Below are 25,298 nucleotides of genomic sequence, written 5' to 3'. Positions count from 1 at the left end.
AGACTCCTAGCCCCCCAAATCCAGAAATCTGCAAACCACTATGAGACACATTTCTTGTAAGCTACCCTGTTACCATTCATTGCTCTCAGCCTAGAGGAAACCTTTGCATGTGGTCTGCTTGATATTTTGTAGCTTTATATACTGTGTTGAGGTCAAGTTAGTAAGAAAATACAGTGGTAGTAAGCATCCGCAGTCTTTTTGGATATATTTAATTGAAACAGACAAAAATGTATTTTGTGGTGTTTCTGTTTTTTAGTTTTCCTGTTACCCAAAATGCACTCTACATGAAGATTACGGAAGGCTGTGGGAAAACAGGCAGTTCAGTGACTTGGAGTTTGTTTTGGGAGAGGTGAGTAGATTTTAGTGAAAATGGTATTGGATTTGACAGGAAGAGGGGGGTCCCAACAGAGGTGTGACTGTGTGTGTAGCATGTTTGCTGGGAAAAAGCAAGTTGTGCAATGATTGTGCCAAAGTCTCTGGTGATGTAGTTTTTAAGAGCAGTGTCACTGGTGTAAGTGATCTCTTTCTGGTTTAGTAAATCGCACTAATCCAGGTAAATTTATAAAACTGCAAAGGAGAAGAAACCTTTAAACTAAGAAAACCCTTGGGTCACTGAGACATAACTTGAATTCATCAGAGCACGTTACATGTAATTGCAGTCTGAAAGTGATACTAACGACCTCTGTACTCTGAGGTCACAACTATTCCCTGGAAAGAGCAAGGCAGTTGTTTGCAGATCCAGATATCGCTTCAGGAGTCATTTTTAGTTACTGAAGTAAAATAGAATGAGAAAAAGCTGCACAGAGGAATGTTGTTCATTCTCTAGTAATGAAAACAATTATTAAATTGTAAAAAGAATGTGTTTTTCAAAGAAAAACTTGAGAAATCTGAACTCATCTGCATTTTTTTTTTTGGTAAAAAGTTATAAAAGACTTTACAGAGATCAGATACTCCGAAGAACAGTTTAAATAGATTATGAAGAACAATAGCAAACAAGCATACCGTTGTTTTGAAAAGAAAAATTTAAACTGAAATCAGATGTAATGATAAGAAGAAAGGTCCATGCCACTGAAACTATACAACAGCTTCTACTCAGTCAATGTAACAAAGACTCTTTCCAAGCGGTGTTTGCCGTTGCTTAGCCTTTAGGGAATGTAGGTGTTGAATTTCATCTGGATGTGAAGAGCAGATGCAGGGTTGTCTTTCATTCTAACCTAAACTAAATGTATGGTAACCTGGAGTACAGCCCAGGTTTCTGCTACTGCTGCCATCTGCCACCACCATGGGATTTGGGAATTAAAGTTTAATGTGTGTTCTTCCTCTCCCTTTGGCAGAAGGAAGAACGGGTCCGAGGACATACTGCAATTGTTACAGCTCGCTGCAAGTGGTTGAAAAAGAAAATCATACAGGCGAGGGAGAGATTGAAACAAGTGAGTATTTCAGAACAGTCGTCTTGTGGCAAGGTAGTACTTATTCTGCCCAATTTTGGAAATAAGGTTATTAGGAAAAAAATAATGCCTGCTGAGACAGATGTAGGAGCAAAGCAGCATCTGATGCTAAGGTGCTGTTGGGCCAGTAAAATAAAGAGGATAATTAGTATTAACATAGCCTACTGGATGTGCATCAGGGTAGGCAAGGAGCATAACATGGAGCAGCCAAAGTTAATCCAGTTATCTGGATTTGGTGCTGTGGTTCCTGGGAGCTCTCCTAGCTAAGGTCTTGTCTTGTGGGATATGCCTAAGGAGACACACATACCCCCCATTCTGGGATGGGTAAAGGTTGCATGGAATTGGAGATGGCCTACAGGATTAGACAGATTAGAGGGATGGCAGGATTAAGGTTTTGAGTGTGGCTCTGTTGCTTTTACCTTACTGTTTTGTGATTTTTCTGGAGTTGGTCTGGTGTGTATGGGGCATTGTCTGTTAACTTTACTTACAACTTTTCAGCAGAAAACTTTTTGTTGTTCTTGAGCAACTGGTAGCACACTACCTGCAATAAGATATGGATGCCTCATTGCCCCTTTGTTAATTGCTTAGCCACCCCACAGCCCTTCATTTTCAATGGAAAAGGTAGTCACAGTGAAACTTAAAAGTAAGAGACTGGCTTAAAATACTCTTGTGCAGCACTTGAGCTCTGACTTTGCAAGGCAGGGATCTGAGGAACTTGGTCCTGCATCTTCCTTCTTCCTTTGCAAGAAGAGATGCTGTTCCTGCTGGGGGCAGGTGTGAGCTCAGTGCAATTCATTCCCTTTTTCTGAGGTCCTGCTTCTGAGCTTTATCCAGGTGCTCACATTTGTTCTCATCTGTGTTTGTCATGTGGCATGGAACAAACAGTAAGTCTCTAATACATATCAATTAATTTATATCTTGGAGATAATCTTGAAGATAATGAGGTCTTGAGTCTTGAAAATTATGCAGTGATGAGAAAAATCTTTCCTTTGGTTCACTAGTAAAGTGTGCTGGCTGACACAGTACTGTTGCCATGTTTCAGTGTTTTTTCTGTCTTATTAGAAATCAAAGCAAGATATTGAAGACGAGGGACATCCAACGTGTCCGAAGGATGGGATTGGTGGGAATGTCAAATTGTGTCGCCTGCAGCCGCTGCTGGAAGTGCCCATCCGAGAGGCTGAAGCGCAGCCCTTCGAGGTGCTCATGCAGTTTCTGTATACGGACAAAATAAAATACCCTCGCAAAGGTAGGACAGCAGGATAAGAAAAAAATGCTAGCAACTGAGGAGCGAACATTCATTTTGATATGGAGCAGGATCAAGTATTTGTGGATAAAATGAAAGCACTTAATGACCTACCTGAGCTAAAAAGTTATATATATATTGCAAATTTCTATCAAAGCATGCTAACCAGTGCTTCTGTTTTTTCCCAATTATCTTCAAACATCAAGGAAGGGTTGGTTAGTGATCTTTCCAAAAGATGGAAAAAAAAATAAATAAAAAATTCATGGTGTTTTGAACAAGCTGTCTGGGAGGACCATGCATCCTGTGGTTATTTCCTTTCTCTGCTATTATTTTGGCTCATTGCAAACTGAGGGTGCACTGAAAAGCAGAGCAAGCCAACATCTATCATTTCTTCAAAATGCCGACCCAAAGGAATGCCTCAAGAAGCCCATTAGATGCATTCTTTGAAGATCGCTGAGTTATAAGCAGTTGGAGGCCAGGAAGTAATAGCCAGAGATCTCAGCTTCAGCACAGCAAGTCTAACTCACGGCCTTGTTTTAGTGATGAGGTCTGTTGGGAGGTGGCACAGTTCCCAGAGGGAACTCCAGCTGGAGGGGCTAGGGAAACTGCAGCCACGTGGCACAATCATTTAAACTGAGGTGCATCTACCCTAACACTGGAGCTTTGCTTCAGCTTCAGTCCACTCTGGAAAGGGTAATTCTCAGTAAAATATTAATTTGTATGCAATTGTCCCAAAGGTTTCCCTGCAGAGCCTAATTAATGGGGATGAGGGAACCTTCTCACTGGCTTCTGCTGACATTGCCAGATCCTGCTCTCAGCTGGTTCACTAATCCTCAGCACGCTCATTGCAGGACAGAACCAGACCAAACAAGGGATTATCACACTGAACTTTTCCCTTTGTTACAGGCTAGGCAGCCTCTTGCCCTTCTCCCCAGCCTATCACATGTTCTCCCTGGTGCTTACCTTTCTGCACTGTTACCGGTCTGCTGGGATCCTCCAATGGTCCTGTCCTGACTTACATATTCCTAGTTGCTCCCCATAGTTCAGAGGTTAGTGCCTTGGGGGATCACTTCAGAGGCTGAGCTAATCACACTTGGCACGCCTATCAAATGGGATTTTCCTTATTAGACACTGGGAAGCCAAATAACATGCAAGAAGGCTTTTCTCTATCAAAAAGTAGTTACAGCAGATGGCCTGAGATCCCCTGTGAGGAAGGCAAAGGCTGTGGAGGATTATTCCTGGAGGTGGTTTCTCAGTGGCCCCGTTGCAGTGGTCAGCTTGGGTCCCTGCTGCCCCTCTGCCTTCAGCCCTCTCTTCTAGACCAACCTCAGATCTGTACGTGCATAAATACAGCGTGCCTTGGTAGGGCCTGTTGAAATTAGGGAATTGATTGCTAACACTGCATAAATCCAAGGACTTCAACGGAACTGTCAGTAACTGTGCACTTTGGAAAAACTGACTGATAGTTTAGGAGCTTGGCAGCGTGTTTAGAGACTTCTTTTTCTTTTGAGGGTCTTGAAAAATTGTGCTCCCGATTGTCACAAAATCCTTGTCCAAAAAATCTTTCGGGGTGGTTGTTTCATGCCTCCATTTTGAAAGACCACTCATTTCTTTTTTTAGTACCAATTTCTGATTTAGTCTAAGCAGCAATGGAATTTTTCTCTCTGTAAAAATACTTCACCGATCGCTGCCTGTTCTGCTGTTTTGAATGCTCAGGTTGATGCAAAAGAAATGCTTTGAGAAAGGTCTCTCTTTTTGTTTTGTGAACTCTCTGGAGTTATGAAAGGGCGTTTTATCTCTTGTGATTTCAGGTCATGTGCAGGACGTGCTACTTATTATGGATGTGTACAAACTAGCCTTAAACTTCAAGCTCTCTCGACTGGAACAGCTCTGCCTGCAGTATATTGAAGCATCTGTAGATCTGCAGAATGTGCTCATTGTGTGTGAAAATGCTAACAAGCTTCAGCTGGATCAACTAAAGGTAATCACATTTTGCATACAAAGTAACTGATAAGAAATTAAAAAAAAATCTTGATGTAATTAATGTTTTGCAAAACCTGTCAGCTTTGCAAATTCTGTTCGTCCCTATAATTATAGTTGCTTGGGTATATGCTAGTGTGGATTGTACTGCAGGAGCTCGTGACAATTACGTAGGTTTTTTCAATAAGTGTCTGATATTTTTGCATATCTGTCCTGTAGGATAAACAGGGCAGGGTGACTTTGGCTCTTTTCACTTCACTCTCCCTGCAGCAAGATGGAACCAGTGCATTTTCTGGCCCCACTGTTTAATGCAGAGCCTGCTAACAGGTTCTTTCACCTGGTTTGATGAAAAACTAAACACAGCTGTCACGCTTTTATCTGTAAAACATTCTTCTGAAAAGCAATGTATCGGCAATTCCCCACCTCCATCTAGTGGGACCAACAGCTTTTAGGCACTTGCTGAAACACATGGCAGAGTCGATACCCCAAGGCTTCAGACCATGCTTTTGCTGTGATGGTCTGGTTCTCACCAAAAGTGGCCAGAGCCAATCGTGCTTAAAGCTGCAAAGAAGTTCCTCCACTGAAGTCCCAGGGTCAGTGCAAGATCATGCAGTGCCGATTTGGACAGCCTGTGCCCATCACTTGGCCGTAAAGCTGACCGTTACAACCGGAGTGGGGCTAGACAAACCAGAATGCATCCAGACTTCCTCAGGCACTCTTTTTGCACTGGATTTGGGCAAAGGAAAGGCATCCAGGAGAACAGCAGCAGAGTCAGCAGCAGTTATGTAGATGCTGGCACAGCCTTTGGTGCATAGGACCGTGGTGCCATCAGGTGCCCAGAAGCTCAAGAACTGAGTATCTCAGCATCGGTGGACCCACTGCCAATAACGTCGGATCAGCAGGCTACCTCCACCTGCCTTAGCTAGCAGCAGGGTGGCAGGGGCTCTTCCACATCGCTCCACTTTGTCAGGATCATCTTGAATTGGCATCCTGTCTTCTCAAGCGCTTGTTATTCCTCATGGCTAGCTGCCATCTGCAGAAGGCTGCTCTTTCTGGCACCCTAGTCATTATTTAAAACATTTTACAGATGGGTCCTAGACAGATCCCTGTAGATCCCAGCTGAAATAACATGGCAGAAACTGGAAATTACTAATTACTCTTTGGCTTAATTTTGTGCTCACCGTATGGTGAGCTGGTGTAGATTATATTTTTTGCTTATGAAAATATCCTGAGGGAAAGCATCGGTTCACACTGGCAAATGGAGTACCATTTTTTTTTTGTCCCTTTAACTGTTCAGCATTAGGTCTGGTTCATTTGTCTTCTTTCTACCACATTGACTTTTTCTAGCAAGTTTGACATACAAGAGCCTGCAAGATCTCTTTCGGACTTCGCAACCTTTATAGAAAAGGTTAAGACAAAATCCACACAATTTCCTAAGGAAATCCTTCAAGCTATTTGTACCTCTGTAATTCTTAATACTGGATAGTACTAAGAGTTAAGATCTCTTCACTCTTCTAATTAAATTTTGGTATCTAATTGTATAATGTATTATTATGAAATAGCAACCAATCTTAGTTAGCTTCATGAGGTTTTTGGCATCTCCCGAGATTCCTATTTTAGAAATCTTCAGAGCAGCTGGATGGGATTCAATTAATCTTCCCCTCATTATTTCTTAGTCAGGTTTTTCTAGATACTTAGAATTGTCCCAGATTTTGTCTTTAAGTGGGAGCCTAGATGGTCACTTAGAGAGGAAGAGATTTGATAGTTGCAGCTGCAGGATCCATGTGGAGGCTCGTAAGAAAAAGATGGCTGTTTACCAGTGTAACATTTCTGTGATGCTGTAGGATGTCTTAATGCAAAAAACAGTAATTTTTAATTTTTTTTTTAAAGGAACATTGCCTGAACTTTGTGGTGAAAGAATCACATTTTAATCAGGTAATAATGATGAAGGAGTTTGAACATCTTTCTTCATCCCTCATAGTGGAGATTGTACGGAGAAAGCAGCAACCTCCTGTTCGAACACATTCCGATCAGCCACTTGACATTGGTAACTTTTATACCTTATAAAATTATTAGCTGTGGTGTTTTTGAGTTGCTAGCAGTTTGTTTAATCTAGGAAATGGCCTGGGAGTAGACCACTGACTCTTCAGTTGGTGTAACTATATTAGGCTGTCTCCCAGACTAAGACAGGACATGCCAGTTCTTTCTCCACTGAGCTTCAATCAGAACATTATCCCCGTTAAAATACATGGGAGGTTATATTAAATTTAGTCCTGTTCTCCTTGCAATAACGTATCCTGATTCTGTGCAGAGAGAGAAGAGGCAGAAGGATTGGAAAGATATAAAAATATGATTCAAAGAAAAGGCAGTAGACCTTCAGTTTAAGTGGAGTAGAAGGTAACCGAGCTGAGTGGAGGCATTGGCCTCTCACAGGTTTATACCAAAGAAGAAGCAGGAGTGAGGAAGAGGATTTTGGGACTAAGCCAGTGATGATTTTACCATGAGAGACAGAGAGAGAAAGAAAGCGTGGAAAAATTAACCAAGAAAAAAAGAGTTAGTGGAAGAAAAGAAGAGAAGAAGCTTGCTGTCACCAGTTTGAAAGCAGAGTTGCTGGGTATGTTTCTGGGATGGGCAGCAGGTAAGGGATTGTGGTAGGGAAGGATGAAACTCATTTTGCTCCAAGATGATGTGGAAGGGCCTGCCTTCTGCTCACCCCAAGGGTCCCAAAGGAAAGGGCCTGGAGCTATGACTTGGCCATATGTTAGTTTGACAGCACCCGGTCAGCTGGAACTATCATGTTTTTAACTGTTTCACTGTGTTGACTTTCAGGAACTTCTTTAATTCAGGACATGAAGGCTTACCTTGAAGGAGCTGGGATTGAATTCTGTGATATCATCCTCCTCTTGGATGGCCACCCACGGCCAGCCCACAAAGCAATCCTAGCAGCCCGCTCCAGGTGAGTGAGTCACTGTTCATTAAAACTATAAAAAATATTGTATGCGTAAAACTCAGTGCTGTGCAGTCTGTGGGTCAGCTTGCTTTTTGTAGAAGACAGGGAGGAACTTTGTATCCACATCAAGTATAAGATGTAGCTTTGCTCAATAAGTGTAATAAGCCTTTAAGCAACAGTGATTAAATATTTTTCAATTTGATACCCAGCAGGGGAAGATAGAAGGAAATTAAAATTGTAGAGACTCTCTAGAGAATGTGTAACAAGCTGCACTGCAGGACAAAGAACCTTTAAAATCACGAGAAGGAAAAATGGTGTAAAGCATAAGGCTGTTTTAGTGAAGTGGAAAGCAACAGATGTCCACTGAGCTCAGAAAGAGTTCTGATGGTGAACATCCATTTGAATCATGTGGAACTTGAATCTCTTTCTCACCTGCTGATATTTAAGACTGGGTATGAATAAGCATAGAAAAAAAAATGGTGCATAACAGAGACTAGATTTTTCCTATACTCTGCTGCAGAGGCAAGTAGTTCACCCTTCTGAAGATGCATTCTGTTCTTTCTCTGCATCGTTTGGAAGAAGTGGGTTTGTCCCTTGCTTGTGTGTTCTGTGTAACTTCACCTTTATGTCCTGCAAGACAGTAGGCGTTCACATCAAATTTCTACTTCAAATACTGCCACAAGTTTTTTCCAGTCCCAGTAATAATATTCACTATTAGTTACCGTAGTATGTTACCAGAAACATTTCACAACTGTATAAAAGAGACCCTGATGCATGAGTGGCAGTTACAGCCTGTAGATAGCAAGGAAATCCATAATGCTTTAAGCTTTCTGCTGGGTTTTATGCAAATGAGACCAAAATCAAAGGACTGTGTGTCCTAATTTTCAAGAAACAGACAAATTCAGGTAGCGTTGATGGAAATGATGGGGATTATGTTTGGAGTACTCTCACAGGCAGACATATATGAAACAACGATTTAGCAATGTTTTTGCCCAGGTTATCACCTGCATTTACTTCTTTGGAACCTGCAATGCTTCATAGCTGCCTTTGAACAGCAGTGAGTTAAACTGCCTGTCTGCAGAATGCGTTACATTAGTCTCACTTCCTTTTCCAGTTACTTTGAAGCCATGTTCCGTTCCTTCATGCCAGAAGATGGGCAAGTGAATATTTCTATAGGTGAAATGGTTCCCAGCAAACAAGCATTTGAGTCTATGCTTAGATATATTTATTATGGAGAAGTAAACATGCCTCCTGAAGACTCCCTGTATCCTTAAATCTGAAGTAATTACGTATCTGTCTAAAGTGCATGTGCAGTGCCTCAGCTCTGCATTGCCAGGCTCAGGCTGAGGACTGTCAGGGCTGCATTAGCAGCAGGAACACCATTTTAACTTCTGTCATTGCATTTGTGTTTACAATCAGTGCTGTTACCTCTGCTTTACCTTTTTTTTTTCCTTAATGAGATTAACAGCTACCTCTTTGCTGCACCTTACTATTACGGCTTCTCCAACAACAGGCTGCAAGCGTACTGTAAGCAGAACCTGGAAATGAATGTTACAGTGGAGAACGTACTCCAGGTAATCGTCCCCAACTAACTTCAATGGTACAAGAGTGCCAAAGAGTCTGGTCCGGTGGGCCTAGGATTTATTCTTTCTTTGAAAAAAAAATTTTACTTGAAGCTGTAGGCTGTAAAGGTGTGTACCTTTTAAGATAAAGCTACTGTAGGATTTTGTAGGGAAGAGTTGAATGCATTGGAATAAGGGCTGTGTTTGTGTAGGAAAGCGTGCGAAATATAAGATCAGAATACACTGCAGGACTATGAACAGCTTGTCTTCTTCATAACGTGCTTGCCTGCTGCCTGTCCACGCTGCAGGTGATTCAAGTGTGCGAGCGTGTTAACGAGACCCTGTGCCAGTATGGTCATCTGACACGGTAGACATGAGGTAGTTTCTTGCAGGAAGAATTCACGGTTCATTCACGTCCCTTGTTGTGGGTTTGGTACCCCCAGTGCCAGGTTCACTGAGTCATTTCCCAAGTGGCATCCCCTGAGACTGCGCAGCCCCTCCTGAGGACAGCGGCCCTGAACGACTGACGTGAATGCAGGAGCGCAGCCTCCAGCAGCTTTGTTTCCTTGTCTGCTCCTGGGGTCATTAGTGCTGAAGTGTTAGGAGGTATTGCTCGACTGGCCACCAGGGTGTTTCTTTCGAGCTCCTCATCCCACAGAGCTTCTAAAGGGCTTTTTACGATGTACTGTAGGCTCAGCAGCCATCTCCAAGTCCTTTTTTCAGTAGACACTTGTACCGGAGCAAACAGTGGTGTGCAGGTGATGTTAGTCTTGTTCTATCAGACGGGATCTGGCGATGAAGTGGCAACAAAAATACTCCTTGAAAAAGCCATTTCCTTGGCAAAAAGCAAGCCGTTTGCTTGGTAGAAAACCGAACCCTCTGCAACATGAGCAGAATCAAAGCCTGCGTTGACTGCTCTTGGCTCTTGCCCACGCCAGTCTCACTGGGGCACTTCAGGGAACCTGGCTCTGAAACAGACCTGCAGTTTCCTGCTGATTATCTCCTGAGGACTCCACACATTTTAAATCCAAGGCTTATTTCTGATTAGTTTAGAAAAGATTCAGGTTTGTAATGAAAAACATTGATGTTTCTGTAGCTCAGAGGGATTATCTCCTGTGAGTCAGAACAGTACTTGTGCTCCATACGTCTGAGCAGTGCAGAAGGAAAACCCTACCTTTGCTTTTGCTGTAGATTTTGGAGGCAGCCGACAAGACCCAGGCCCTGGACATGAAGAGGCACTGTCTGCACATCATTGTTCACCAGTTCACCAAGGTTGGTTGCATCTTTTCTGGGGCTTTTGAGAGCTGCTGTCCTCTGTCTCTGCGTTGGTTAAAGACACATTAATGTAGGAATCCATTTCATTCTTCCTCATGTGAGACAGCTGAGAGCTGGCTGCATGTCCTTGACTCTGACAAGTCTGCTAGGCACACTTTTAGCATTAAAAATAAACAAAAGACTAGAACAGACTGGAAATGCAGACACCTTCCAAAACAGAAGTTGCACAGAATTGCTTCCATTTCCGCTTGTTCCAGTTGTTAATTTTGTGCCACGCCATCGTTGGGTTCCTGTGTGTATAACAAGATAAGTTTGTCATGTATCGAATGCATGATTTTCTCTTGCACTGGTAGCTACAAGTGTGGTGTTCGTATTTCTGTTGAAGTATTCTCGCTGTCATAGATGTTATACTGTCGTGTGCTCAAAAGGCAGATTACCATGTCCTGGCTGGGCTTTTTGTGGTTTCCATGTATCAAAACATGGAAACCACACAGGATGATGCACTGGGGATAGAAAAGGTCATGAGCCTGATGTGCTGATATTCCTGTCCTCATTTGAGAGAATTAAGGGTATTGTCATCCTGTTGCTCATATGACACACGATCCCTCTGTGAGAGTTTCCCAGCACGTCACCAGTTTGTTGCACAAGTGTTAACGTTGTTGAAACTGGTAGGTATATCACAAAGACTGTGAATTGGGATTTCTGGATGCTACATACTTCCTGGTAATAATGCCATAGCCAGTATTCAAGGAGCTCTCCATCTTAGGTATATTTAATCTCACGGTCCTCCTGTTGTTGCCCACAGGGAAGGAAAGCTCTGCTAGGTCCAGCTGGTACCTAGAGATTGGATAGTCAGAGGGAGGTATTCGGGCTCTTTATTAAATGCCTAAGTTGCCCAAATTTAATGAGTTTTACACTCAGAAATAACTAAAAATGCATAAGAAGCTTTGAGAGTGGAGCCAACATCCAGGAATCCCACGCCTGGTGGAGGGACCTCAGCAGGAGGTTACAGCCCCTGGCTTTGTCTTACACATTTTCTTCTGGCCTCGTGGATCCTGCAGAGGGGCCCAACTTCAGCATGGGGTGGGGAATGGCCCCACTGCAGGCTACGGGACAGACAGGTGGTTGGGACAGCTCCTCGGGTTTGGGGTCACTGTGCTGTAGTCCCCGCGAGCTGAAATCTCATGGTCCTTCCCAGTGGAGGCCACGGGAAGACAAACAGGTTGGAGTGATTCTCACCAGAATGTACTGGGGGGAAGTGAATATTGCAACATTTCAGAAAAAAAGATCTGAACTAAAGGGTGTTACTCAATTGTACTCATCTTCACTAGCCAGAATATGTGGAAATGTTTTATATTTAAACTGTTGACTGTTAGAACAGTTTTCATCAAAATGTGGCTGGAAGACTGTCAAGCAGATGTGCAAGAAATCTTATTTATGCAATGTTTGTGCTTGGCCTGAGAGGCTCCAGTGTGTGATTTTTGGCCCAGCGCTGTGTGACTGTGTGCGTGGCTGGGCAGGAATGCTTGCTGTTCTGCTCCCTTGCATGCCACAGACTCTGAAAGGTGATTTGTTCTTGCTGTGCAAGCCTGGCGGGTCATCAAGGCTTAGGCAGGCTGGGTATATGGCCGTTGCGATCTCCCGTTCTTCCAGCTTGGTTAATGTTGCTCTTGATTCAGAACGTTTAAGAGTTTTCCCAGCAGTAAGAACACCAATTGAAGAGCTGTTCCCAGAGGTTCAGTAGTTTGGGCACTGTGTATTTAGGCTTTTGTGTGTCAGCACTGTGCAAAAGCCCTAATAAAACTGCTGTTCTGAAGCGTTTGATTGTGTTTCGACACCAGCTCTGATCTGTTCCTCTGCAGTGTGTGCCTCTTGACACAGAGCAGGATTCCCAGCAGTGTCACCGGGGTATTTTTCCCTCCCAGTCCTCCTGCCCTCTTATTTTGGGCATATGATTTCAAGCAGGTATTATCCTGAGCTCCTTCTGAAAGTGCACTCAGTGGTTTCCTTCCAGGGTTTCAGAAGACGCTCAGAATATCTTTATGCTTTATCACAGATGAGCTCCTTAAAGTGAGGTGATTTATTTTATTAGATCAGATAATATGGGTTGGATAAGTGGACAGGCTTTTAGGCAGTCTGCTTTCAGGGCTGGACAGGGGTGTTAATAACTGCAGAAGGAGGGATTGCTGGCTTGGTTCTAGAAAGATGTGGAGGACAGGAAAGCCTAGAGCTCCCTTTTGATAGCAGTTGAGCTTCTGAGCAGCCTAGGAGCATAAAGATGTGCTCTAAAACATACAACATGTTACAGATTCACATATATTTGATGTGGCAAAGGTTTTGGTTGGCTAGTGCTGCAGTTGCCTGCTTTGACTGTGGGAGGCATACCAGCAAAACCAGCGTGGATACTGAACAGGGCTCTGCTTTAAAGTACCACCTCTCCTTCGGAGCACAGAGGAGTGAAGAGATCAGGTCCTCAGTCAACTTCAGATGATCTGGAGGTCGGTAGAAACACACACAGACTTCGAAGCCCAAGGCTGTGCTGCTGCCCAGGTTTGCTTTTAGGAGAGTGCTTCGTCTGCATCCAGTAACAGCGGAATTGTCATTACGAATAGTAATTACTCCTTTCTTGGAGAGGCAGTGCTGGGGTCAGCATTTCTGCTGTTCTCCATTCCCACCCCCTCCATGCAGCAGTCTGAAAGTGGAATGAAAGCGCAGGAAGTCACGAGTTGAGCTCCCGTGGGCCATTTCTGCTTCCCAGCTCCGCAATTGTAATTTCACGCAGCACGCGCCCAGCCGTGACTTGCCTGACCTGCGTGTTCATGTGGGGTGGCAGGGGGAAGACGATGGTACATCAGCTGTGATTTGGGGAGGGTTTTAATTTCTTTGTGTTCTTCTGTTTTGTTTTTCTTTTCCTTGAAGGTCTCCAAGTTGCCAAACCTCCGCTCCCTAAGTCAGCCACTCCTTCTTGACATCATAGAGTCGTTAGCTAACCACATATCAGACAAGCAGTGTGCAGAGCTGGGCTCAGACATATGACATGCTTTGGTAAATCGGACTTTTCAATTTTTTTTCTCAAAAATCTAACACTTTACAGCTGACTCTCTTTTTACCATTCCGTACTGAGCTGCTCATAGTGTCTACACAATATAGCAGACGGCCAAGAGGAGCGTGGACAGCTGACTTACTCTCCTGTGGATTTGCTTGGTTTGTACCTTCATGGAGAAGGGTTTGGTCTCCGTTACGCAAATGTAAAATTGAAACCATTAAGGAATTAATTAATTCCACATAGTTTGGGGATAACTAAGTTCCGAATCAAGCCCGTTATTGCTCCTATATACTGTAAAGTAAAAGCAGTCACAAATAAGAGAGTCATTAATATTTTGAAACACAGTATTTAAAGAATACTATTTAAAGAAGTTCAGTTGAAACAGCCCGGGGCTGTAAGTGGAAGTCAGATATAACAAAACTGGAAACAGAGAGCGTGGTGTTAGCAGTGAAGCTGACTGTTGGACCAGACTCTAGTGACTTTTCAGAGACTCCCCATGGCATGGATTAAAAGATAAGCCCTTTTGCAACTGCCTGGATTGGTGGGCTGCAGGAAGCCCAGGCCTATGCTCTGCTGCAGGTCAAACTAGAAGATCACAGCGTTCCTTTCTGACCACCAAATCCATTAATCCTGTCTCACTAAGCCTTTCAATATCAGTATATTAATAAAGAGTTAACATCATCTCCCTGCATTACACGATTGACTTGGCTTTCATTTTGGAGAAAATTAAGCGAAAAGAACTCTTAGCTTGATGAAGGTCACTTTGTTAAAAAATAAATGTCTGTGCTACAGCTTGTTACTAATTTTACGCTGAAGTGTCTTCGTTGCAGGAAGGTGAGTGACGGCAGCGCGCCCTTCCCAGCCGGTTCAGACGCAGCTGCTCTTCCCTCCCTGCTGCAGCTCCCGGCCGTGCTGGATGCTTCTCGCGCTGCAGAGGGGACAGAGAAGCTTTTACCTCACTTGTGCAGCTTGGGAGGGCATCAGCTGGTGGTTAAACGTCTGCTGACCGAGCTGCTCCCCTGCCCTGCTGAGAGCCACCGAGACAGCCCAGAAGAGGGAGGGACAGAGGCTGAGGATCAACATCTTGTCTTGCCTTACGTCGCAGCAGCACGTAGAGGTCCCGGGACCACAAACCCCCATCCCCATCCACCCAGCAGGACCGGGAGGAGGCAGCGCGGCAGGTCGAAGCCCAGCCACACGCGTTAGCGGTAGCTGGCAGTTGGGTGGAGGAGATTCGCGGGGCGGATTTACGCTCCCTTTCTTGCTGCCTGAGAAATGCGTGCGAAGCAGAAGGCAGCCCAGAGGTAGTGCTGCTCTGCTGGGCTTCTTGAAAGGGCAAGAGCTGGCTGCAGCTGGAGCAGCTGAGGAGCCCACCTGGGAGCTGCAGCCCTTGTGGCTGTTCTCAGGGTGTCGGTTCCTGGCCCAGTGCGGGGTGTGAGCTCCTGATCGGCGTCCTGTAGCATTACATGCACACGTGTTTCGGTATGCTGAGGGCATTGCAGTCTCTGTGCAGAGGAGAAGCTGTAGTTTTACTTAATCCAAGGGAACCGCTTTGTGGACCACTTGATCCCAGCTGAGGGCTTGCTCAGGTCAGTCTGACCAGAGGTGGCAGATATATCTGAGAGCCAAGGAGTCTTTTTCAGCCTGGGGGATTATTTCCAGATGCCTCAGAGCTAATGAAGTCTCTTGTCAGGGGTTGTGTTAATTGTGCCAACGATCTACATTTTCCCTGGGAAAGCAGGGTTGCTAATGGAGCAGGTTATAAGCGACAAGCAATAATACTAAAAGTGATTTTCAGCAATGCTGAATCCACTAGAGGACACCCATTTTCCAAAGATGCACAGCCTGGTGAGGAAGGTGACTTCATCTGTGACTTCAGCCAGCCCCTTTGACTATTTTCTCCAATGATTTGGGGTTTGGAGTTTATTTCTGAGCACATCAGCGATGAAATGTGCGCTCTGCGCCCTCAGAGCTGGGCGCTGCAGACGTCTTTGTTTCGGAGGTGGTTTTGGCTTAGCCTGGGTGTATGCTCCGGTGACCTCAGTGCTTGGTCAGACTTGCATCAGTGGGGTATATTGGCTGAAAAACTGCAGGCAAGGGAGCTGCTCTGTTGTTTTGTGCTTCGCCTCTGGGCTGCTGTTGTGCAGGGAGCTGGGAATTGCAGCCCGCACAAAGAGGAGCCGTGGGCTGCTGGCGGGCAAGGCTGGCGCTGCCCAGCCCGAGCCTGTGCCCTCCTGGGGCAGGGGGAAGGAGGCCGGGAGGTGCCAGAGCTGCTCGTGGGGTGCGGGCTGACCTCCCCCCAGGAGCAGGGGGTGCACGGCCCAAAGGGAACGGTGCTGCCGTCCCCTTGGGTGCACCTCTGGCTGTCCTCTGCACGGAGCTCCTGCAGGAGCTGCAGCAAACAGCTGTGTCCCAAGGCACTTGAGCAGGGTGAGCTCCAGCAAGGCTGGGTTTGTGCGTCTAAAGGCAATCGAGGGCTCCCAGCTCCACCGTAGCGCACCCTGTCCAGCCACTGGCCTCGGGGGCCTTTGTGGCCAGCAGGATCCCAGGGTTCATGGTGCTGGCGTGGCCCTTGGCAGCTTCGTGTTGGAATTTGGCTTCAGGGAACGTGCTCTTGGTCTTGCACTTGGTGGGGACAAGTACCTACATAGCTGTCGAGCTTGCTCCTTGTCCTATTCCTGCAGTCTCTCTATGTAGGCCACACTGGCTCTGTAAAGCCCTCAGATCGTGTTTTACTTGCATCATTGTCCATCCCCTGTGGGAGTTACCCCAGCAAAACGCCCAGGGCCGCTTCCATGCGGCACCGTGTACGTGTCAGCTCGGGTTCGCTGCCCCTTGCCACGCGGTTTGCTGTCAGCGCCTGGCTGCTCACCAGAGCAGACGGTTATTCTCCTGATGGAACGCCGCTGCCTAAAAGCCCATTAGGCTGCGCCTGGGCTGGAGCCCCCACAGCCGTTACGCTGCTGCTCAGAAATCTGTTAAGAGTCGCTCCCTGCATCTAAGGGCCAGGCTTAGGGGATGGTCTTGACCCAGCTGCTGCTCCTGCACCGCAGGTCTGTGGGGCCAGGCTCTATCCCTGGTCCCCGCACCAAGGCTGGAGGGCAGATCCCACACTAAGCTCCCCGTTTGCTCACAAATCTGGGAGCTTTGTCGTGCTGCCGGCCCGTGGCAGGGCCCTGCACTGCCCAGGGCAGAGGTGGCACAGCAGGGACGCATCCTGCCCTCCCCAGCCCCAAACTGAGCCCCAGGGAGAGGAGGCACAGCCTGCACGGGGACGCAGACCCCCAGCTCCAGAAGAGACAGGAGGAGAAAGGCAGGGCTCACAGCTGCACCCACACCGAGCCCTGCAGGAGAACAATGCCCACCTCATTTTCTGCAGGGCACGGGGCAGGGTGGGGGCTGAAGCCGGGGCAGGGGGAAACGTCCTGAGGTGGTGCAGGGACCCCTGGGCCCCCAGCAGAGGACCAGAGGCCTCCGTGCCAGGCCCATCCCTCCAGGTAAACCCTGGGGGCCTCGGGATGGTTCCTGGTCGGGAGGAGCGTAACCTCATGCTGAAGGTGCACAGGGACTGCTGGAAATACTTAAAGCACAAAAAGGTAAAAATTATAAAATTTAATCAGGAACTATGTGCAGTGAGACCTCACTGAGGGCTTGCCCCAGAGGAAGCGCCCCGGGTGGGCAGGGGCAGGAGCACCCCCTTCTCCGCTCACGCCTTCTCTGCCCCCTCCAAGCCCAGGATCTTCTTGACGTAGTTCTGGACGTTGACGTGGAGCTGGGCGGCCGTGGCCGAGAAGGTTTCCACGGCCAGCGCCCGGGCCGCCTCCGAGCCGCCCCACATGGCGCGGTACAGGGGCAGGGTGTACTTCTGCTTCCCCTGCCAGAGAGAGACGCGGTCGGGCCCCAGCCACCTCCGCCGCAGCAGGGGGAGGGCTGGGGCTGACCAGGGGGTCCTGCGTCCCCCCCGGTGTCACCCTTGTCCCCTCAGAGGGATGGGACAAACCTGGCTGTGGAGGAAGTCCTTGACCTTGCTGTACTCGGACTCGTGGTTGTTCTTGAGGATGATCTGGCACCAGCGCAGCCGCAGCTCGGCGTTCTGGGCCTTGGAGATCTTCGGGTACATCGCGCTCAGCCTCTCCACGTTGCCTGGGAGAGAGAGCGATCGCCTCTGCTCCCATGGGGCCCCGGAGCTCGCCCCGGCCCCGCTGCGAATCCTCCCGGCCCCCCAGGGCTGGGTGAGGCCGTGTGGGTGCAGCGCTCACTCGGCACCGGGGGCGAGGAGAGGCGAACGCAAGTGGTGACACCATGGCCGAGCCAGCCTGGGGACAGCCGGGCTCTGTGCTGCCACCACACGCGTGTCCCCGGGGGACATCCCCAGCTGATGTGCACCCACACGTCCCGGTGGTGCCCCCACATCCCCGGCCAACAGCCTGGGCCCCGTGTGATGCCACCCTGGGCTTCCCCTGGGTGCCAGGCCCTCACCTTCGGGTAGGGGCGACTTCTGCAGGAGCTGGTCCAGGAAGTAGACCAGCTGGTACGTCTTCCAGGCCGTGATGTCCACGGCTTCGATCGCCTCCACGTTCAAGCTGTCGGCTGCCCACAGCTCCGCCAGCTCGTCCGCCGGCTTCATCAGCTGCTGCCCCGGGGAGAGGTCAGGCAGGAAGGGCGGCCAGCCTGGCGTGTTCAGCCAGCGATCGAACTCCAGGCCTGCGGTGAGGCAGGGAGAGCTGGGGGGGCCCCACCTGGGCAGGGCTCGGTTTGCACCTCAGCAGCGGCAGCCCCACGAAGCTCACACCGGGCACGGGCTTTGGCACCGGGCAGGGCTGAGCCCCGTCCCCGCTGAGCACAGGAATTAACACACGTGGTCTGCAGCGAGACCAGCGCCAGAAGGAAAGCCCAGCGGAGAGGAGGCAGTAGACACAGCAGTGCTCTTGCCAAGCTCTCATCATCCTCAGAGCCAGGCTCAGCAGCTCTCCACGCTCAGGTGGAAGAAGGCTCTGGGACCCCCGAGGGCTGTGCTGCAGAGCAGTGCCCAGGGCCTGGCAGCCGCCACCGCCCCGCACTGACCTGGGAGCGAGTCCACGCCTTGCTTCTTCAGCTCGGGGAAGTATTCCAGGAAGAAATTGAGGGCATCATCTGCTGTGATGCTCTGGAACTTGAACCGTTCCACATAGGCCTGCGGGGACAGCCGGGGTGGGTTGCCATGCATGCTTGCTGCCTCCCCCCGGCACGTCCCCAACCTTCATCATCTTCATCGTCAACCGAGCACCCTTCCTTCCCGGCTCCCCGTGCTCCTTCCTCCCACCGCAGCATTTCACATCGCCCAGCCCCAGTTTGCCCCAAGCTCCCCAGCACGGGCGCGCCGTCCCTCCGCCTACCTGCAGGAAGGCGTCGAACTTGCCCTGGTCCCCCACGAGATGCGCCAGGTAGCTGACGAAGCAGAACCCCTTCTCATAGGGAGTCTCGTTGTACGTGTCGTCCGGGTTGACGCCTAGCAGGGGAGAAGGGAAACCGCTCACAACCGACCTGCTGCTCTGCAAAACGAGCGGCGCGCGTGGATTCACGCTTTCCGCACGGAGCACAGCCCTGCGCAGCCTCGGGCACCACCAGCACCACCCGCGGGGGCTCCCACGGACCTGGCTCGATCACCACGCGGAGCTTGTTGAGCGGATGGTCCTCCCCGGTGTTGTCCATGTGCTGGCGCAGCAGGGCCCTGCCCGTGGCGGCCTCCAGGCAGGTGTACGCTGAACCTGGCGGGGACAAGCGGAGGCGTTTGGAGACCCCGACCCGCACGCTTCGCGTTCCTGCCCCACGCGGTGAGAGGGTGACGGCTGCTGCTACAAGGGGCAAGCAGAGCGAGCCTTGCTGGCTGGGGGAGCAGCTGCCGGGCCAGCCCCGTCGCTGGGGGAAGGAGGCGTTTGGGTGGGAAGCGCAGCAACGCAGCCCTGGGTTAGCCAGAGGTCACCCTGCCGGGGAGCTGGGAGGGCAAAGGAAAGGTGAGGCTGGGCGAGATCGCTGCTCCCCAGCCCAGCAGCGCCCCACCTCCCTGCTACGGGGATGTGGCGGCTCCATCCGCGCCTGACACGAGCTTGGTTGCTGTTAACAAGAAACCCCGGTGCTTGGCAGAGCGCTGCTCGTCTCCTGCAGGACGCGGTACGGGCCCTGCTCCCACGTGCAGCTCTCGGAGGGAGGCGCGGAGCCTCCACAGACCCCAAAACCCGGCTGCCTGCAGACCCCGGGCACGGCCACGCACCGTAGACCTCGGTGGAAATGCGCCTCTGCGCGTACATGGTGAAGCCCTCGTTCAGCCAGAACTCGCCCCAGGTGGCGTTGGTGACCAGGTTGCCGAACCAGCTGTGGGAGATCTCGTGGATGATGACGTCCACCAGGGAACGGTCCCCGGCCAGCAGGCAGGGCGTCACGAAGGTGATGCAGGGGTTCTCCATCCCGCCGAAGGGGAACGAGGGCGGCATGAACAGGACGTCGTACCTGGCAGGGAAGAGCAAGCGGCTCGGTACGGAGCCACCTCTGCCTGCAGCCGCGGCCCAGGGCCGGGGGATGCTCCGTCCCCTGCCCCGAGGAACAGGGCCTCTCATACCTGCCCCAAACATAGGGTCCAAAGAGCTTCTCGCCCACGGCCAGGAACTCCTCGATCACCCCGTCGTACTCCTTCTTAGCAGCCTCGATCAGGCAGGGCTCGGCCCAGACACGGCTCCTGCACAGACCAACAGAGCTCAGACCGAGCAAGGGAAGGGGGTCCCTCCGGACGCCGAGGAGCGGGGACTTCGGGGGGCATTCGGCCGCACTGAGTGACCCCTCTGAGTCGGGGCCTCCTCCAGAGCCGAGCAGGGTGCACCTGCCCCCAAAGAGATCCCCCCCCCGCCCCGATCAGTGCATTGTGTCTGCAGCAGGAGGAGGCAGCACCGGGGGACCCTGCAGGACAATCGTCGCGCAGGCGGAGACCTCCTGCAAGTCGTGTGCTTGGCCAGTGCCAACAAGAGGAAGCGTTAACCATTAGGGGACTTTCACCCTGTTGCTTCATCAGACAATAACCGCACGTGTTTATCCTGAGACAACATAAAAGCCTGGTGGTAAACAAAGCTAACGAGAGTCCAACTGTTGCAATCTCGTTCCTAGTCCGAATGCCAAAGGGCTTTTATATGGCTGCTGGAGCAGCCGGGAGCTCCAACGACCAGCCTGGGGAAGAGACGTGGGACCTTTGCTTGGCGGTGGGCACGCGCTGCCCTCGCCCACGTGCACAGGGCCGACACAAAGCGCTGCCCAGGACCCCTCCAGGGCCAGCGGAGCTGGGCTCCACAGCAAGCGGTGGCTCCCACGGCCGTGACTTAATGCACAGGTTGCTTCTGCAGGCGCTTACCTTGGGCCAACTTCAGCAGACACGATGTCCCCGACAGCCAGGGCGATCAGGTAGGAGGGGATGGGATGGTCCATCTTGAAGACGAAGGTGTTGTCTTTCTGCTTCTCCCAGGTTGTGGCGCTCATCACCGCCGTGAAGCCCTCGGGGACCTGGAAACATGGACAAAATGTCCATCAGATCTGCGCTGCACGAAGCGGGGTGTCATCCAGCCCGGCTGGGGACCCCACTACGTGTCCCCAGCGCCAAACCCCAGCCAGCCGTGCTGCTCGCAACCATCCCTTCTGCACCACAGCATTTGGGACAAAGCAACAGAGGCACACGGTGAGCCCTGGTGCCGCAGGGTGCAGGGGCGCAGCGGGGAGCAGAACAGGAAGGCAGCAATCAGCGCGTGCCCTACAGAAAGCAGCTCTCCTCCCCGTCCTTGCACAACAGCTCGTTATCCCGGTTCATCAGGCCCCAGTAAGCTCCGCAGTGGCTCCGTCAGCCCGGCGGCTGCGGGACGGGCAGGAGGTGAGCCTGGCGGTGCTGGGGAGAGCACGGTTCCTGCGGCACCGATCCCTGCACCGGGGTTTTCCGACACATGAGCCCTGTGCTCACCCTTCAGGAGGGAGCTTTGCTCCATCTTTCAGGGAAGAATTTAGAGCAAGGGGGAGAAAAATAAATTCCTGCATCACCAGCCGACGCCACGGCCTCGGTGTGCCATCAGCGTCACAGCCCCCGGCAGCGTCCCTCACCCCCCGGCAGCGCCGCTGCTGGCTGCGCTCCCCCAGGAGAGGGGACAGGCCTGGGTGTGAGCGACTTGGTTTGGGGCTAAACAAAAAGGGGAAGGCACCCGCTGCCTGCTAGGGGACCGAGCTGGGTTTTCCACGTTAACAATTCAGAGGAATTACTCAGGCAGCTGCATCCCCACGAGGAGACCTGAGAGGTTCAAGCACCCAGCTAATCCCAGCTGCTCACTGGCATTTCGGCATCAAGCACAGAGCATTTTGGCAGCGTCCTGCTCGGAGGCGAAAGCTTTCAGCACATCGCCCGGCACGCACCCGCTGTCATGTGCGAACCAGAGGCCGCAGCGGTGGCTAGGGAAGGGTGGGGAAAGGCGAGAGGAGCGACTCGGGCCAGGCGTACTTGTAGAGGAAAATAAAGTACAAGCTAAATATTTGTCACTGCCTTCTCTGCTGGGGGCCTGCAGGGGGGATTTGGAGCGTAATGCTCCAAATCGTCTCGAACCTGCGGCCGCACGGGCTCCGGGCAGCGCTCCTGCAGCACCCGAACGCTTCCGCGCGTCCGGGGCATCCTGCGGGAAGCCGGCGGCTTCCTGCCCCTCGAGCACCTCCGGACGGGAGCACGGCGAGGGCTTTGCTCTGGGAGAGCTTCGGGAAGGCGGCGGGGTTTGTGCCCCGCGCCCCTCCCGGGGAGCCGCTTACCTGCACCGTGGCCGAGTATGTGCATTTAACTGCTGGAGTGTCAAAGCCAGGGAAAAAGGATCTATTCAGGACGGCCTGGCCTTGAGTGTACATAAAGGGCTTCTGCTTCCCCGCTGTCTGCTCGGGGGTGAGCCAGCACACCTGGCGAGAGACAAGAGACAGCGCTGTGAGCGGCGGGGCTTTACCTGGACCCGTGCCGAGTAGGTGCTCTTGGTGCCCGGGGTGTGGAAGCCGGGGAAGAAGGACCTGTTGAGCACAGGGAAGCCAGAGGTATAGAGGAAAGGCTTCTCCTTCTGGGCGGTTTGGGAGGAGGCCAGCCACGACATCTGCAGCACAGGGGGAACAGCAAGGCGCTGAGGGGGCGGCGGGCGGCCACCCGGAGCCCACCTCGGTCCCCGGCTCCCCCCCCCCCCGCGCCGGGCGCCTTCGGGACAGGCCGGGAGCCGTCCCCACGTCCCCTCGCCCCCCACCCCCCCGCGGCCCCTCCCCGGCCCCTCGCCCCCCGCTCACCCCGGGCCCCTCGCCCGCCTCGTAGTCGACGCGCACGGCCAGCAGCTGCCCGGGCCGCGGCTCCCGGGGCAGGGCGAGGCGCAGCGCCGAGCCGTAGCTGGCGAACGGGAGGCTCTCGAAGGGCAGCTCCCGGCCTCCGCCGCCGCCGCCGTCGGCCTCGGGGTGGGGGGGCAGCAGGGTCGCCCCCCGCACCTCCAGCGTCGGGTGCGAGTCCAGCAGCAGGGCCCGGCCCCCCGGGCGCAGGCAGCGCAGCTCCAAGCGCGCCGCCCCCCGCAGCCGCCCCGCGCCGCCCCCCCCCGAGCCGAAGGCGACCCCCAGCTCCAGGTGCAGGTGGAGCAGCGAGAAGGGGGCCGCCGCCGCCCCCCCCGTGGCCGTGGCCGTGTCCCGGGCCGGCTCCGCCGCCATGGCTGCTGCGGGGGGGGGGAGGGCGGGGGGAGGGCGGGGAAGGGGGCGGGGGGTGGAGGGGGGGTGGGGAGGGGGGGAAGCTCCGGGGGGGGGGAATTACGGGGGGTGCGGGCTCCGTGGGAAGGGGGGGGACTCGTGGGGGGGAGGGCATGGGGGGACGGGGCGGACTGAGGGGTGCGGGGGCGAGTGAGGAGGGGGGGGTCCTGAGGGTGCGGGCTCGGGGGGTGGGGGTCATGGGGGGGGACTTGTGGGGGGGGGGCGACAAGCGTGGGGGACCCTTGGGGTGTGGGCCCCGTGGGGGGGGTCCGGAGAGGCGGGGGCGTTTGGGGGGGCTCGGGGGAACGGGGAGTGGGGGGGACCCGTGGGGGGGGGGGGCGTATGGAGGGGGGTCCTGGGGGAGCGGGGGGTCCCGGGGGGGGGGACCCGTGGGGTGCGGGCTCCGGGGGCGCCGTGGTGCTGCCCCCCCCCGGCTCGTTGCCCCCCCCCCGCCGTGCTCGGGGCCGTTCTGCTGCGGGCCGGGGGGGGCCGGGGGGGGCCGGGCCTGCGCGGCTCCTCCCCGCCGCTCCCCGGGGCCCTCGAGTCCGCGCCGCTGCCGCTGGGGAGGCGGCGCCGGGAGCTGAGCGGGGCCGGGCGGCGGCGGTGAGTGCTGGGGGGCCGAGGGGGGACACCCCGGGGGGGACATCCCCGAGGGGACACCCAGGAGGGGACGCCCAGGAGGGGACGCCCAGGGGACGCGGGGCTGGCGGGGCAGGGTCCCCCGGGGGTCCCGTTCCTTCAGCCCGGCCGGTGCCCGGGGTGGGGGGTCCCCTCCTCCCGTGTCCCGGTGCCCCCCTCCCGCTGTCGCCCGTCCCCGGCTCGGGGTCTCCTGGGGGAGCCGCAGGAAGGAAGCGAGCGGGGAAACTGAGGCACGGGGCCGGGACAGCCGGGGGGGCAGCGGGGACTCCGTGGCGCTGGGTCTCGGTGTCCCCGGCCCCGCTGCGGCCAGGCGGCTCCCGGCGGCACCGGCGGGTCCCGGCTCGGCACCGGGGGGCCCGCAGGGGTCGGGCAGGCTCCGAGCGCGGCTCCGCACCTCCGAACCCTCAGGGTTGTGCAGGGGCGGGCGAAGCGTCCGGGGCACGGACACCCGCGGCACGCGTTCGCCGCTCTCCGGGGGTCTCACCTCGGAAAATCCCAGCTGGGAGGGAAGCCGGGAGCCCACGCGGGGCCGGGAGCGCTGCTGCGGCTCGGAGGGCTCCCGGCGTGTGTCCGAGCAGCCCCGCAGCCCCGCAGGGCGTTTTGGAGAGGGGCAGCAACGCAGGACGCGGGCACCCAAATTCCCAGCAGCGGGGCGAAGTCCCGCCGCTGCCCCCCTCGCTCGCCCGGTATCGCCCCAGTTCCTGAGCCCTGGGCTCGATGCGGCCCCTGGGCTCGCAGCCCGCTCCTGCCTCGCCACCCCCCAGCCCTGCCCCTGCCTCAGTTTCCCCCCGGGCATTGCTCCCCATCCGACACGGCCCCGTGGTGCGGGGTGTGGGGTGGAGGGGGGGCAGGCTGGGTCCCCCCCGTGGTTTGGGTCCCAGGGTGGGATCCAGGCCTCGTCCTCTGTGCTGGGGGGGGTCCAGGTGAGTCCCAGTGTGCGGGGAGCCATAAAACGGGAACGGGGACAGGAATGGGGACACGGAAGGGAACAGGAGCGAGGATGCGGACGGGGGGTGGCGGGGCCTGGAGCGGGGCTGGGGGTGCAGCCGGGGCTGCTGCGGGGAGGTGGGGCCGGCCCCGCGGGGCAGCGGGGTATAAATATCCGAGCTGGGAGCTTTTCCTGCCCACGGACAGGAAAAAGGTGTTTCCGGCCCTGGGCTGCAGTGGGGCTGGGCCCCGCAGGGGATGAGCGGGACCGGGGCCAGGTGTCCCCGTTCTCCCCCTGCCTCCCACCCAGGGCACACGGGGAGCAGCATCAGTCCCCAGGCTCCTGGGGTCAGGCCTGGGAAGCGCCAGCCCCTGCGTGTCCTCAGAAATGATTCCTGGGGGGCCAGGACCTGTTGTGGGATGCGGGTGCAGGCGGTGGCTCGGCTGACAGCCCCGGCGTTTCTGCAGGCATCACTTG

At 53.5% G+C, this 25,298-nt stretch overlaps 3 protein-coding genes across 6 annotated transcripts in view; 2 read left to right on the top strand and 1 right to left on the bottom strand.

The window, feature by feature from the left end:
- Nucleotides 1–14,197, top strand: part of LZTR1 (leucine zipper like post translational regulator 1) — a 37,604-nt gene extending 23,407 nt beyond the window's left edge. For both annotated transcript variants that reach the window (XM_080569035.1, XM_080569034.1), the window contains 10 exons: nucleotides 257–349; nucleotides 1,335–1,430; nucleotides 2,511–2,694; nucleotides 4,503–4,672; nucleotides 6,562–6,718; nucleotides 7,501–7,627; nucleotides 8,736–8,885; nucleotides 9,090–9,195; nucleotides 10,375–10,455; nucleotides 13,378–14,197. In XM_080569035.1, coding sequence (XP_080425161.1) covers nucleotides 257–349; nucleotides 1,335–1,430; nucleotides 2,511–2,694; nucleotides 4,503–4,672; nucleotides 6,562–6,718; nucleotides 7,501–7,627; nucleotides 8,736–8,885; nucleotides 9,090–9,195; nucleotides 10,375–10,455; nucleotides 13,378–13,494 — 1,281 coding nt within the window. In that variant the 3' untranslated portion in view covers nucleotides 13,495–14,197. The remainder of the gene's footprint in view (nucleotides 1–256; nucleotides 350–1,334; nucleotides 1,431–2,510; nucleotides 2,695–4,502; nucleotides 4,673–6,561; nucleotides 6,719–7,500; nucleotides 7,628–8,735; nucleotides 8,886–9,089; nucleotides 9,196–10,374; nucleotides 10,456–13,377) is intronic.
- A 2,904-nt stretch (nucleotides 14,198–17,101) lies between these two features.
- On the bottom strand, nucleotides 17,102–23,251 carry RNPEP (arginyl aminopeptidase). 3 transcript variants are annotated; one of them, XM_080569038.1, is made up of 12 exons: nucleotides 22,814–23,025; nucleotides 22,550–22,629; nucleotides 22,304–22,444; nucleotides 20,880–21,028; nucleotides 20,100–20,216; nucleotides 19,755–19,990; nucleotides 19,138–19,251; nucleotides 18,880–18,992; nucleotides 18,569–18,677; nucleotides 17,984–18,208; nucleotides 17,505–17,647; nucleotides 17,102–17,378 (listed from the first exon to the last, which is right to left on the bottom strand). In XM_080569038.1, the coding sequence occupies exons 3-12, from the start codon at nucleotides 22,394–22,396 to the stop codon at nucleotides 17,211–17,213; spliced, it is 1,467 nt and encodes a 488-aa protein (XP_080425164.1). In that variant the 5' UTR covers nucleotides 22,397–22,444; nucleotides 22,550–22,629; nucleotides 22,814–23,025; the 3' UTR covers nucleotides 17,102–17,210. The 3 variants fall into 3 exon arrangements, with proteins under 3 accessions (XP_080425164.1, XP_080425163.1, XP_080425162.1); XM_080569037.1 differs by lacking the exon at nucleotides 22,304–22,444 and having other exon boundaries at nucleotides 22,489–22,629; nucleotides 22,814–23,251; XM_080569036.1 differs by lacking the exon at nucleotides 22,550–22,629 and having other exon boundaries at nucleotides 22,814–23,251.
- A 480-nt stretch (nucleotides 23,252–23,731) lies between these two features.
- The window catches only part of NAV1 (neuron navigator 1), a 66,867-nt gene continuing 65,300 nt past the window's right edge, over nucleotides 23,732–25,298 (top strand). Inside the window, exon 1 of the mRNA XM_080569027.1 lies at nucleotides 23,732–23,857. The gene's annotated coding sequence lies outside the window, so the exon portion shown is untranslated. The remainder of the gene's footprint in view (nucleotides 23,858–25,298) is intronic.

Source organism: Anser brachyrhynchus (genome assembly GCF_964034855.1).
Source record: "Anser brachyrhynchus genome assembly, chromosome: 27".
Classification (NCBI taxonomy): Eukaryota; Metazoa; Chordata; class Aves; order Anseriformes; family Anatidae; genus Anser; species Anser brachyrhynchus.
This window is presented reverse-complemented; position numbering and strand designations above follow the sequence as displayed.

Coding starts and splice junctions, on each gene's coding strand:
- RNPEP (XM_080569037.1), bottom strand. CDS start 23,218: ATGGCGGCGGAGCCGGCCCGGGACACGGCCACGGCCACGGGGGGGGCG. Junction 21,029..22,488: donor CCTACTCGGCACGGGTCCAG/GTAAAGCCCCGC, acceptor CCATGTTTCCAG/GTCCCCGAGGGCTTCACGGC. Junction 19,991..20,099: donor GGACCCTATGTTTGGGGCAG/GTATGAGAGGCC, acceptor CTTCCCTGCCAG/GTACGACGTCCTGTTCATGC.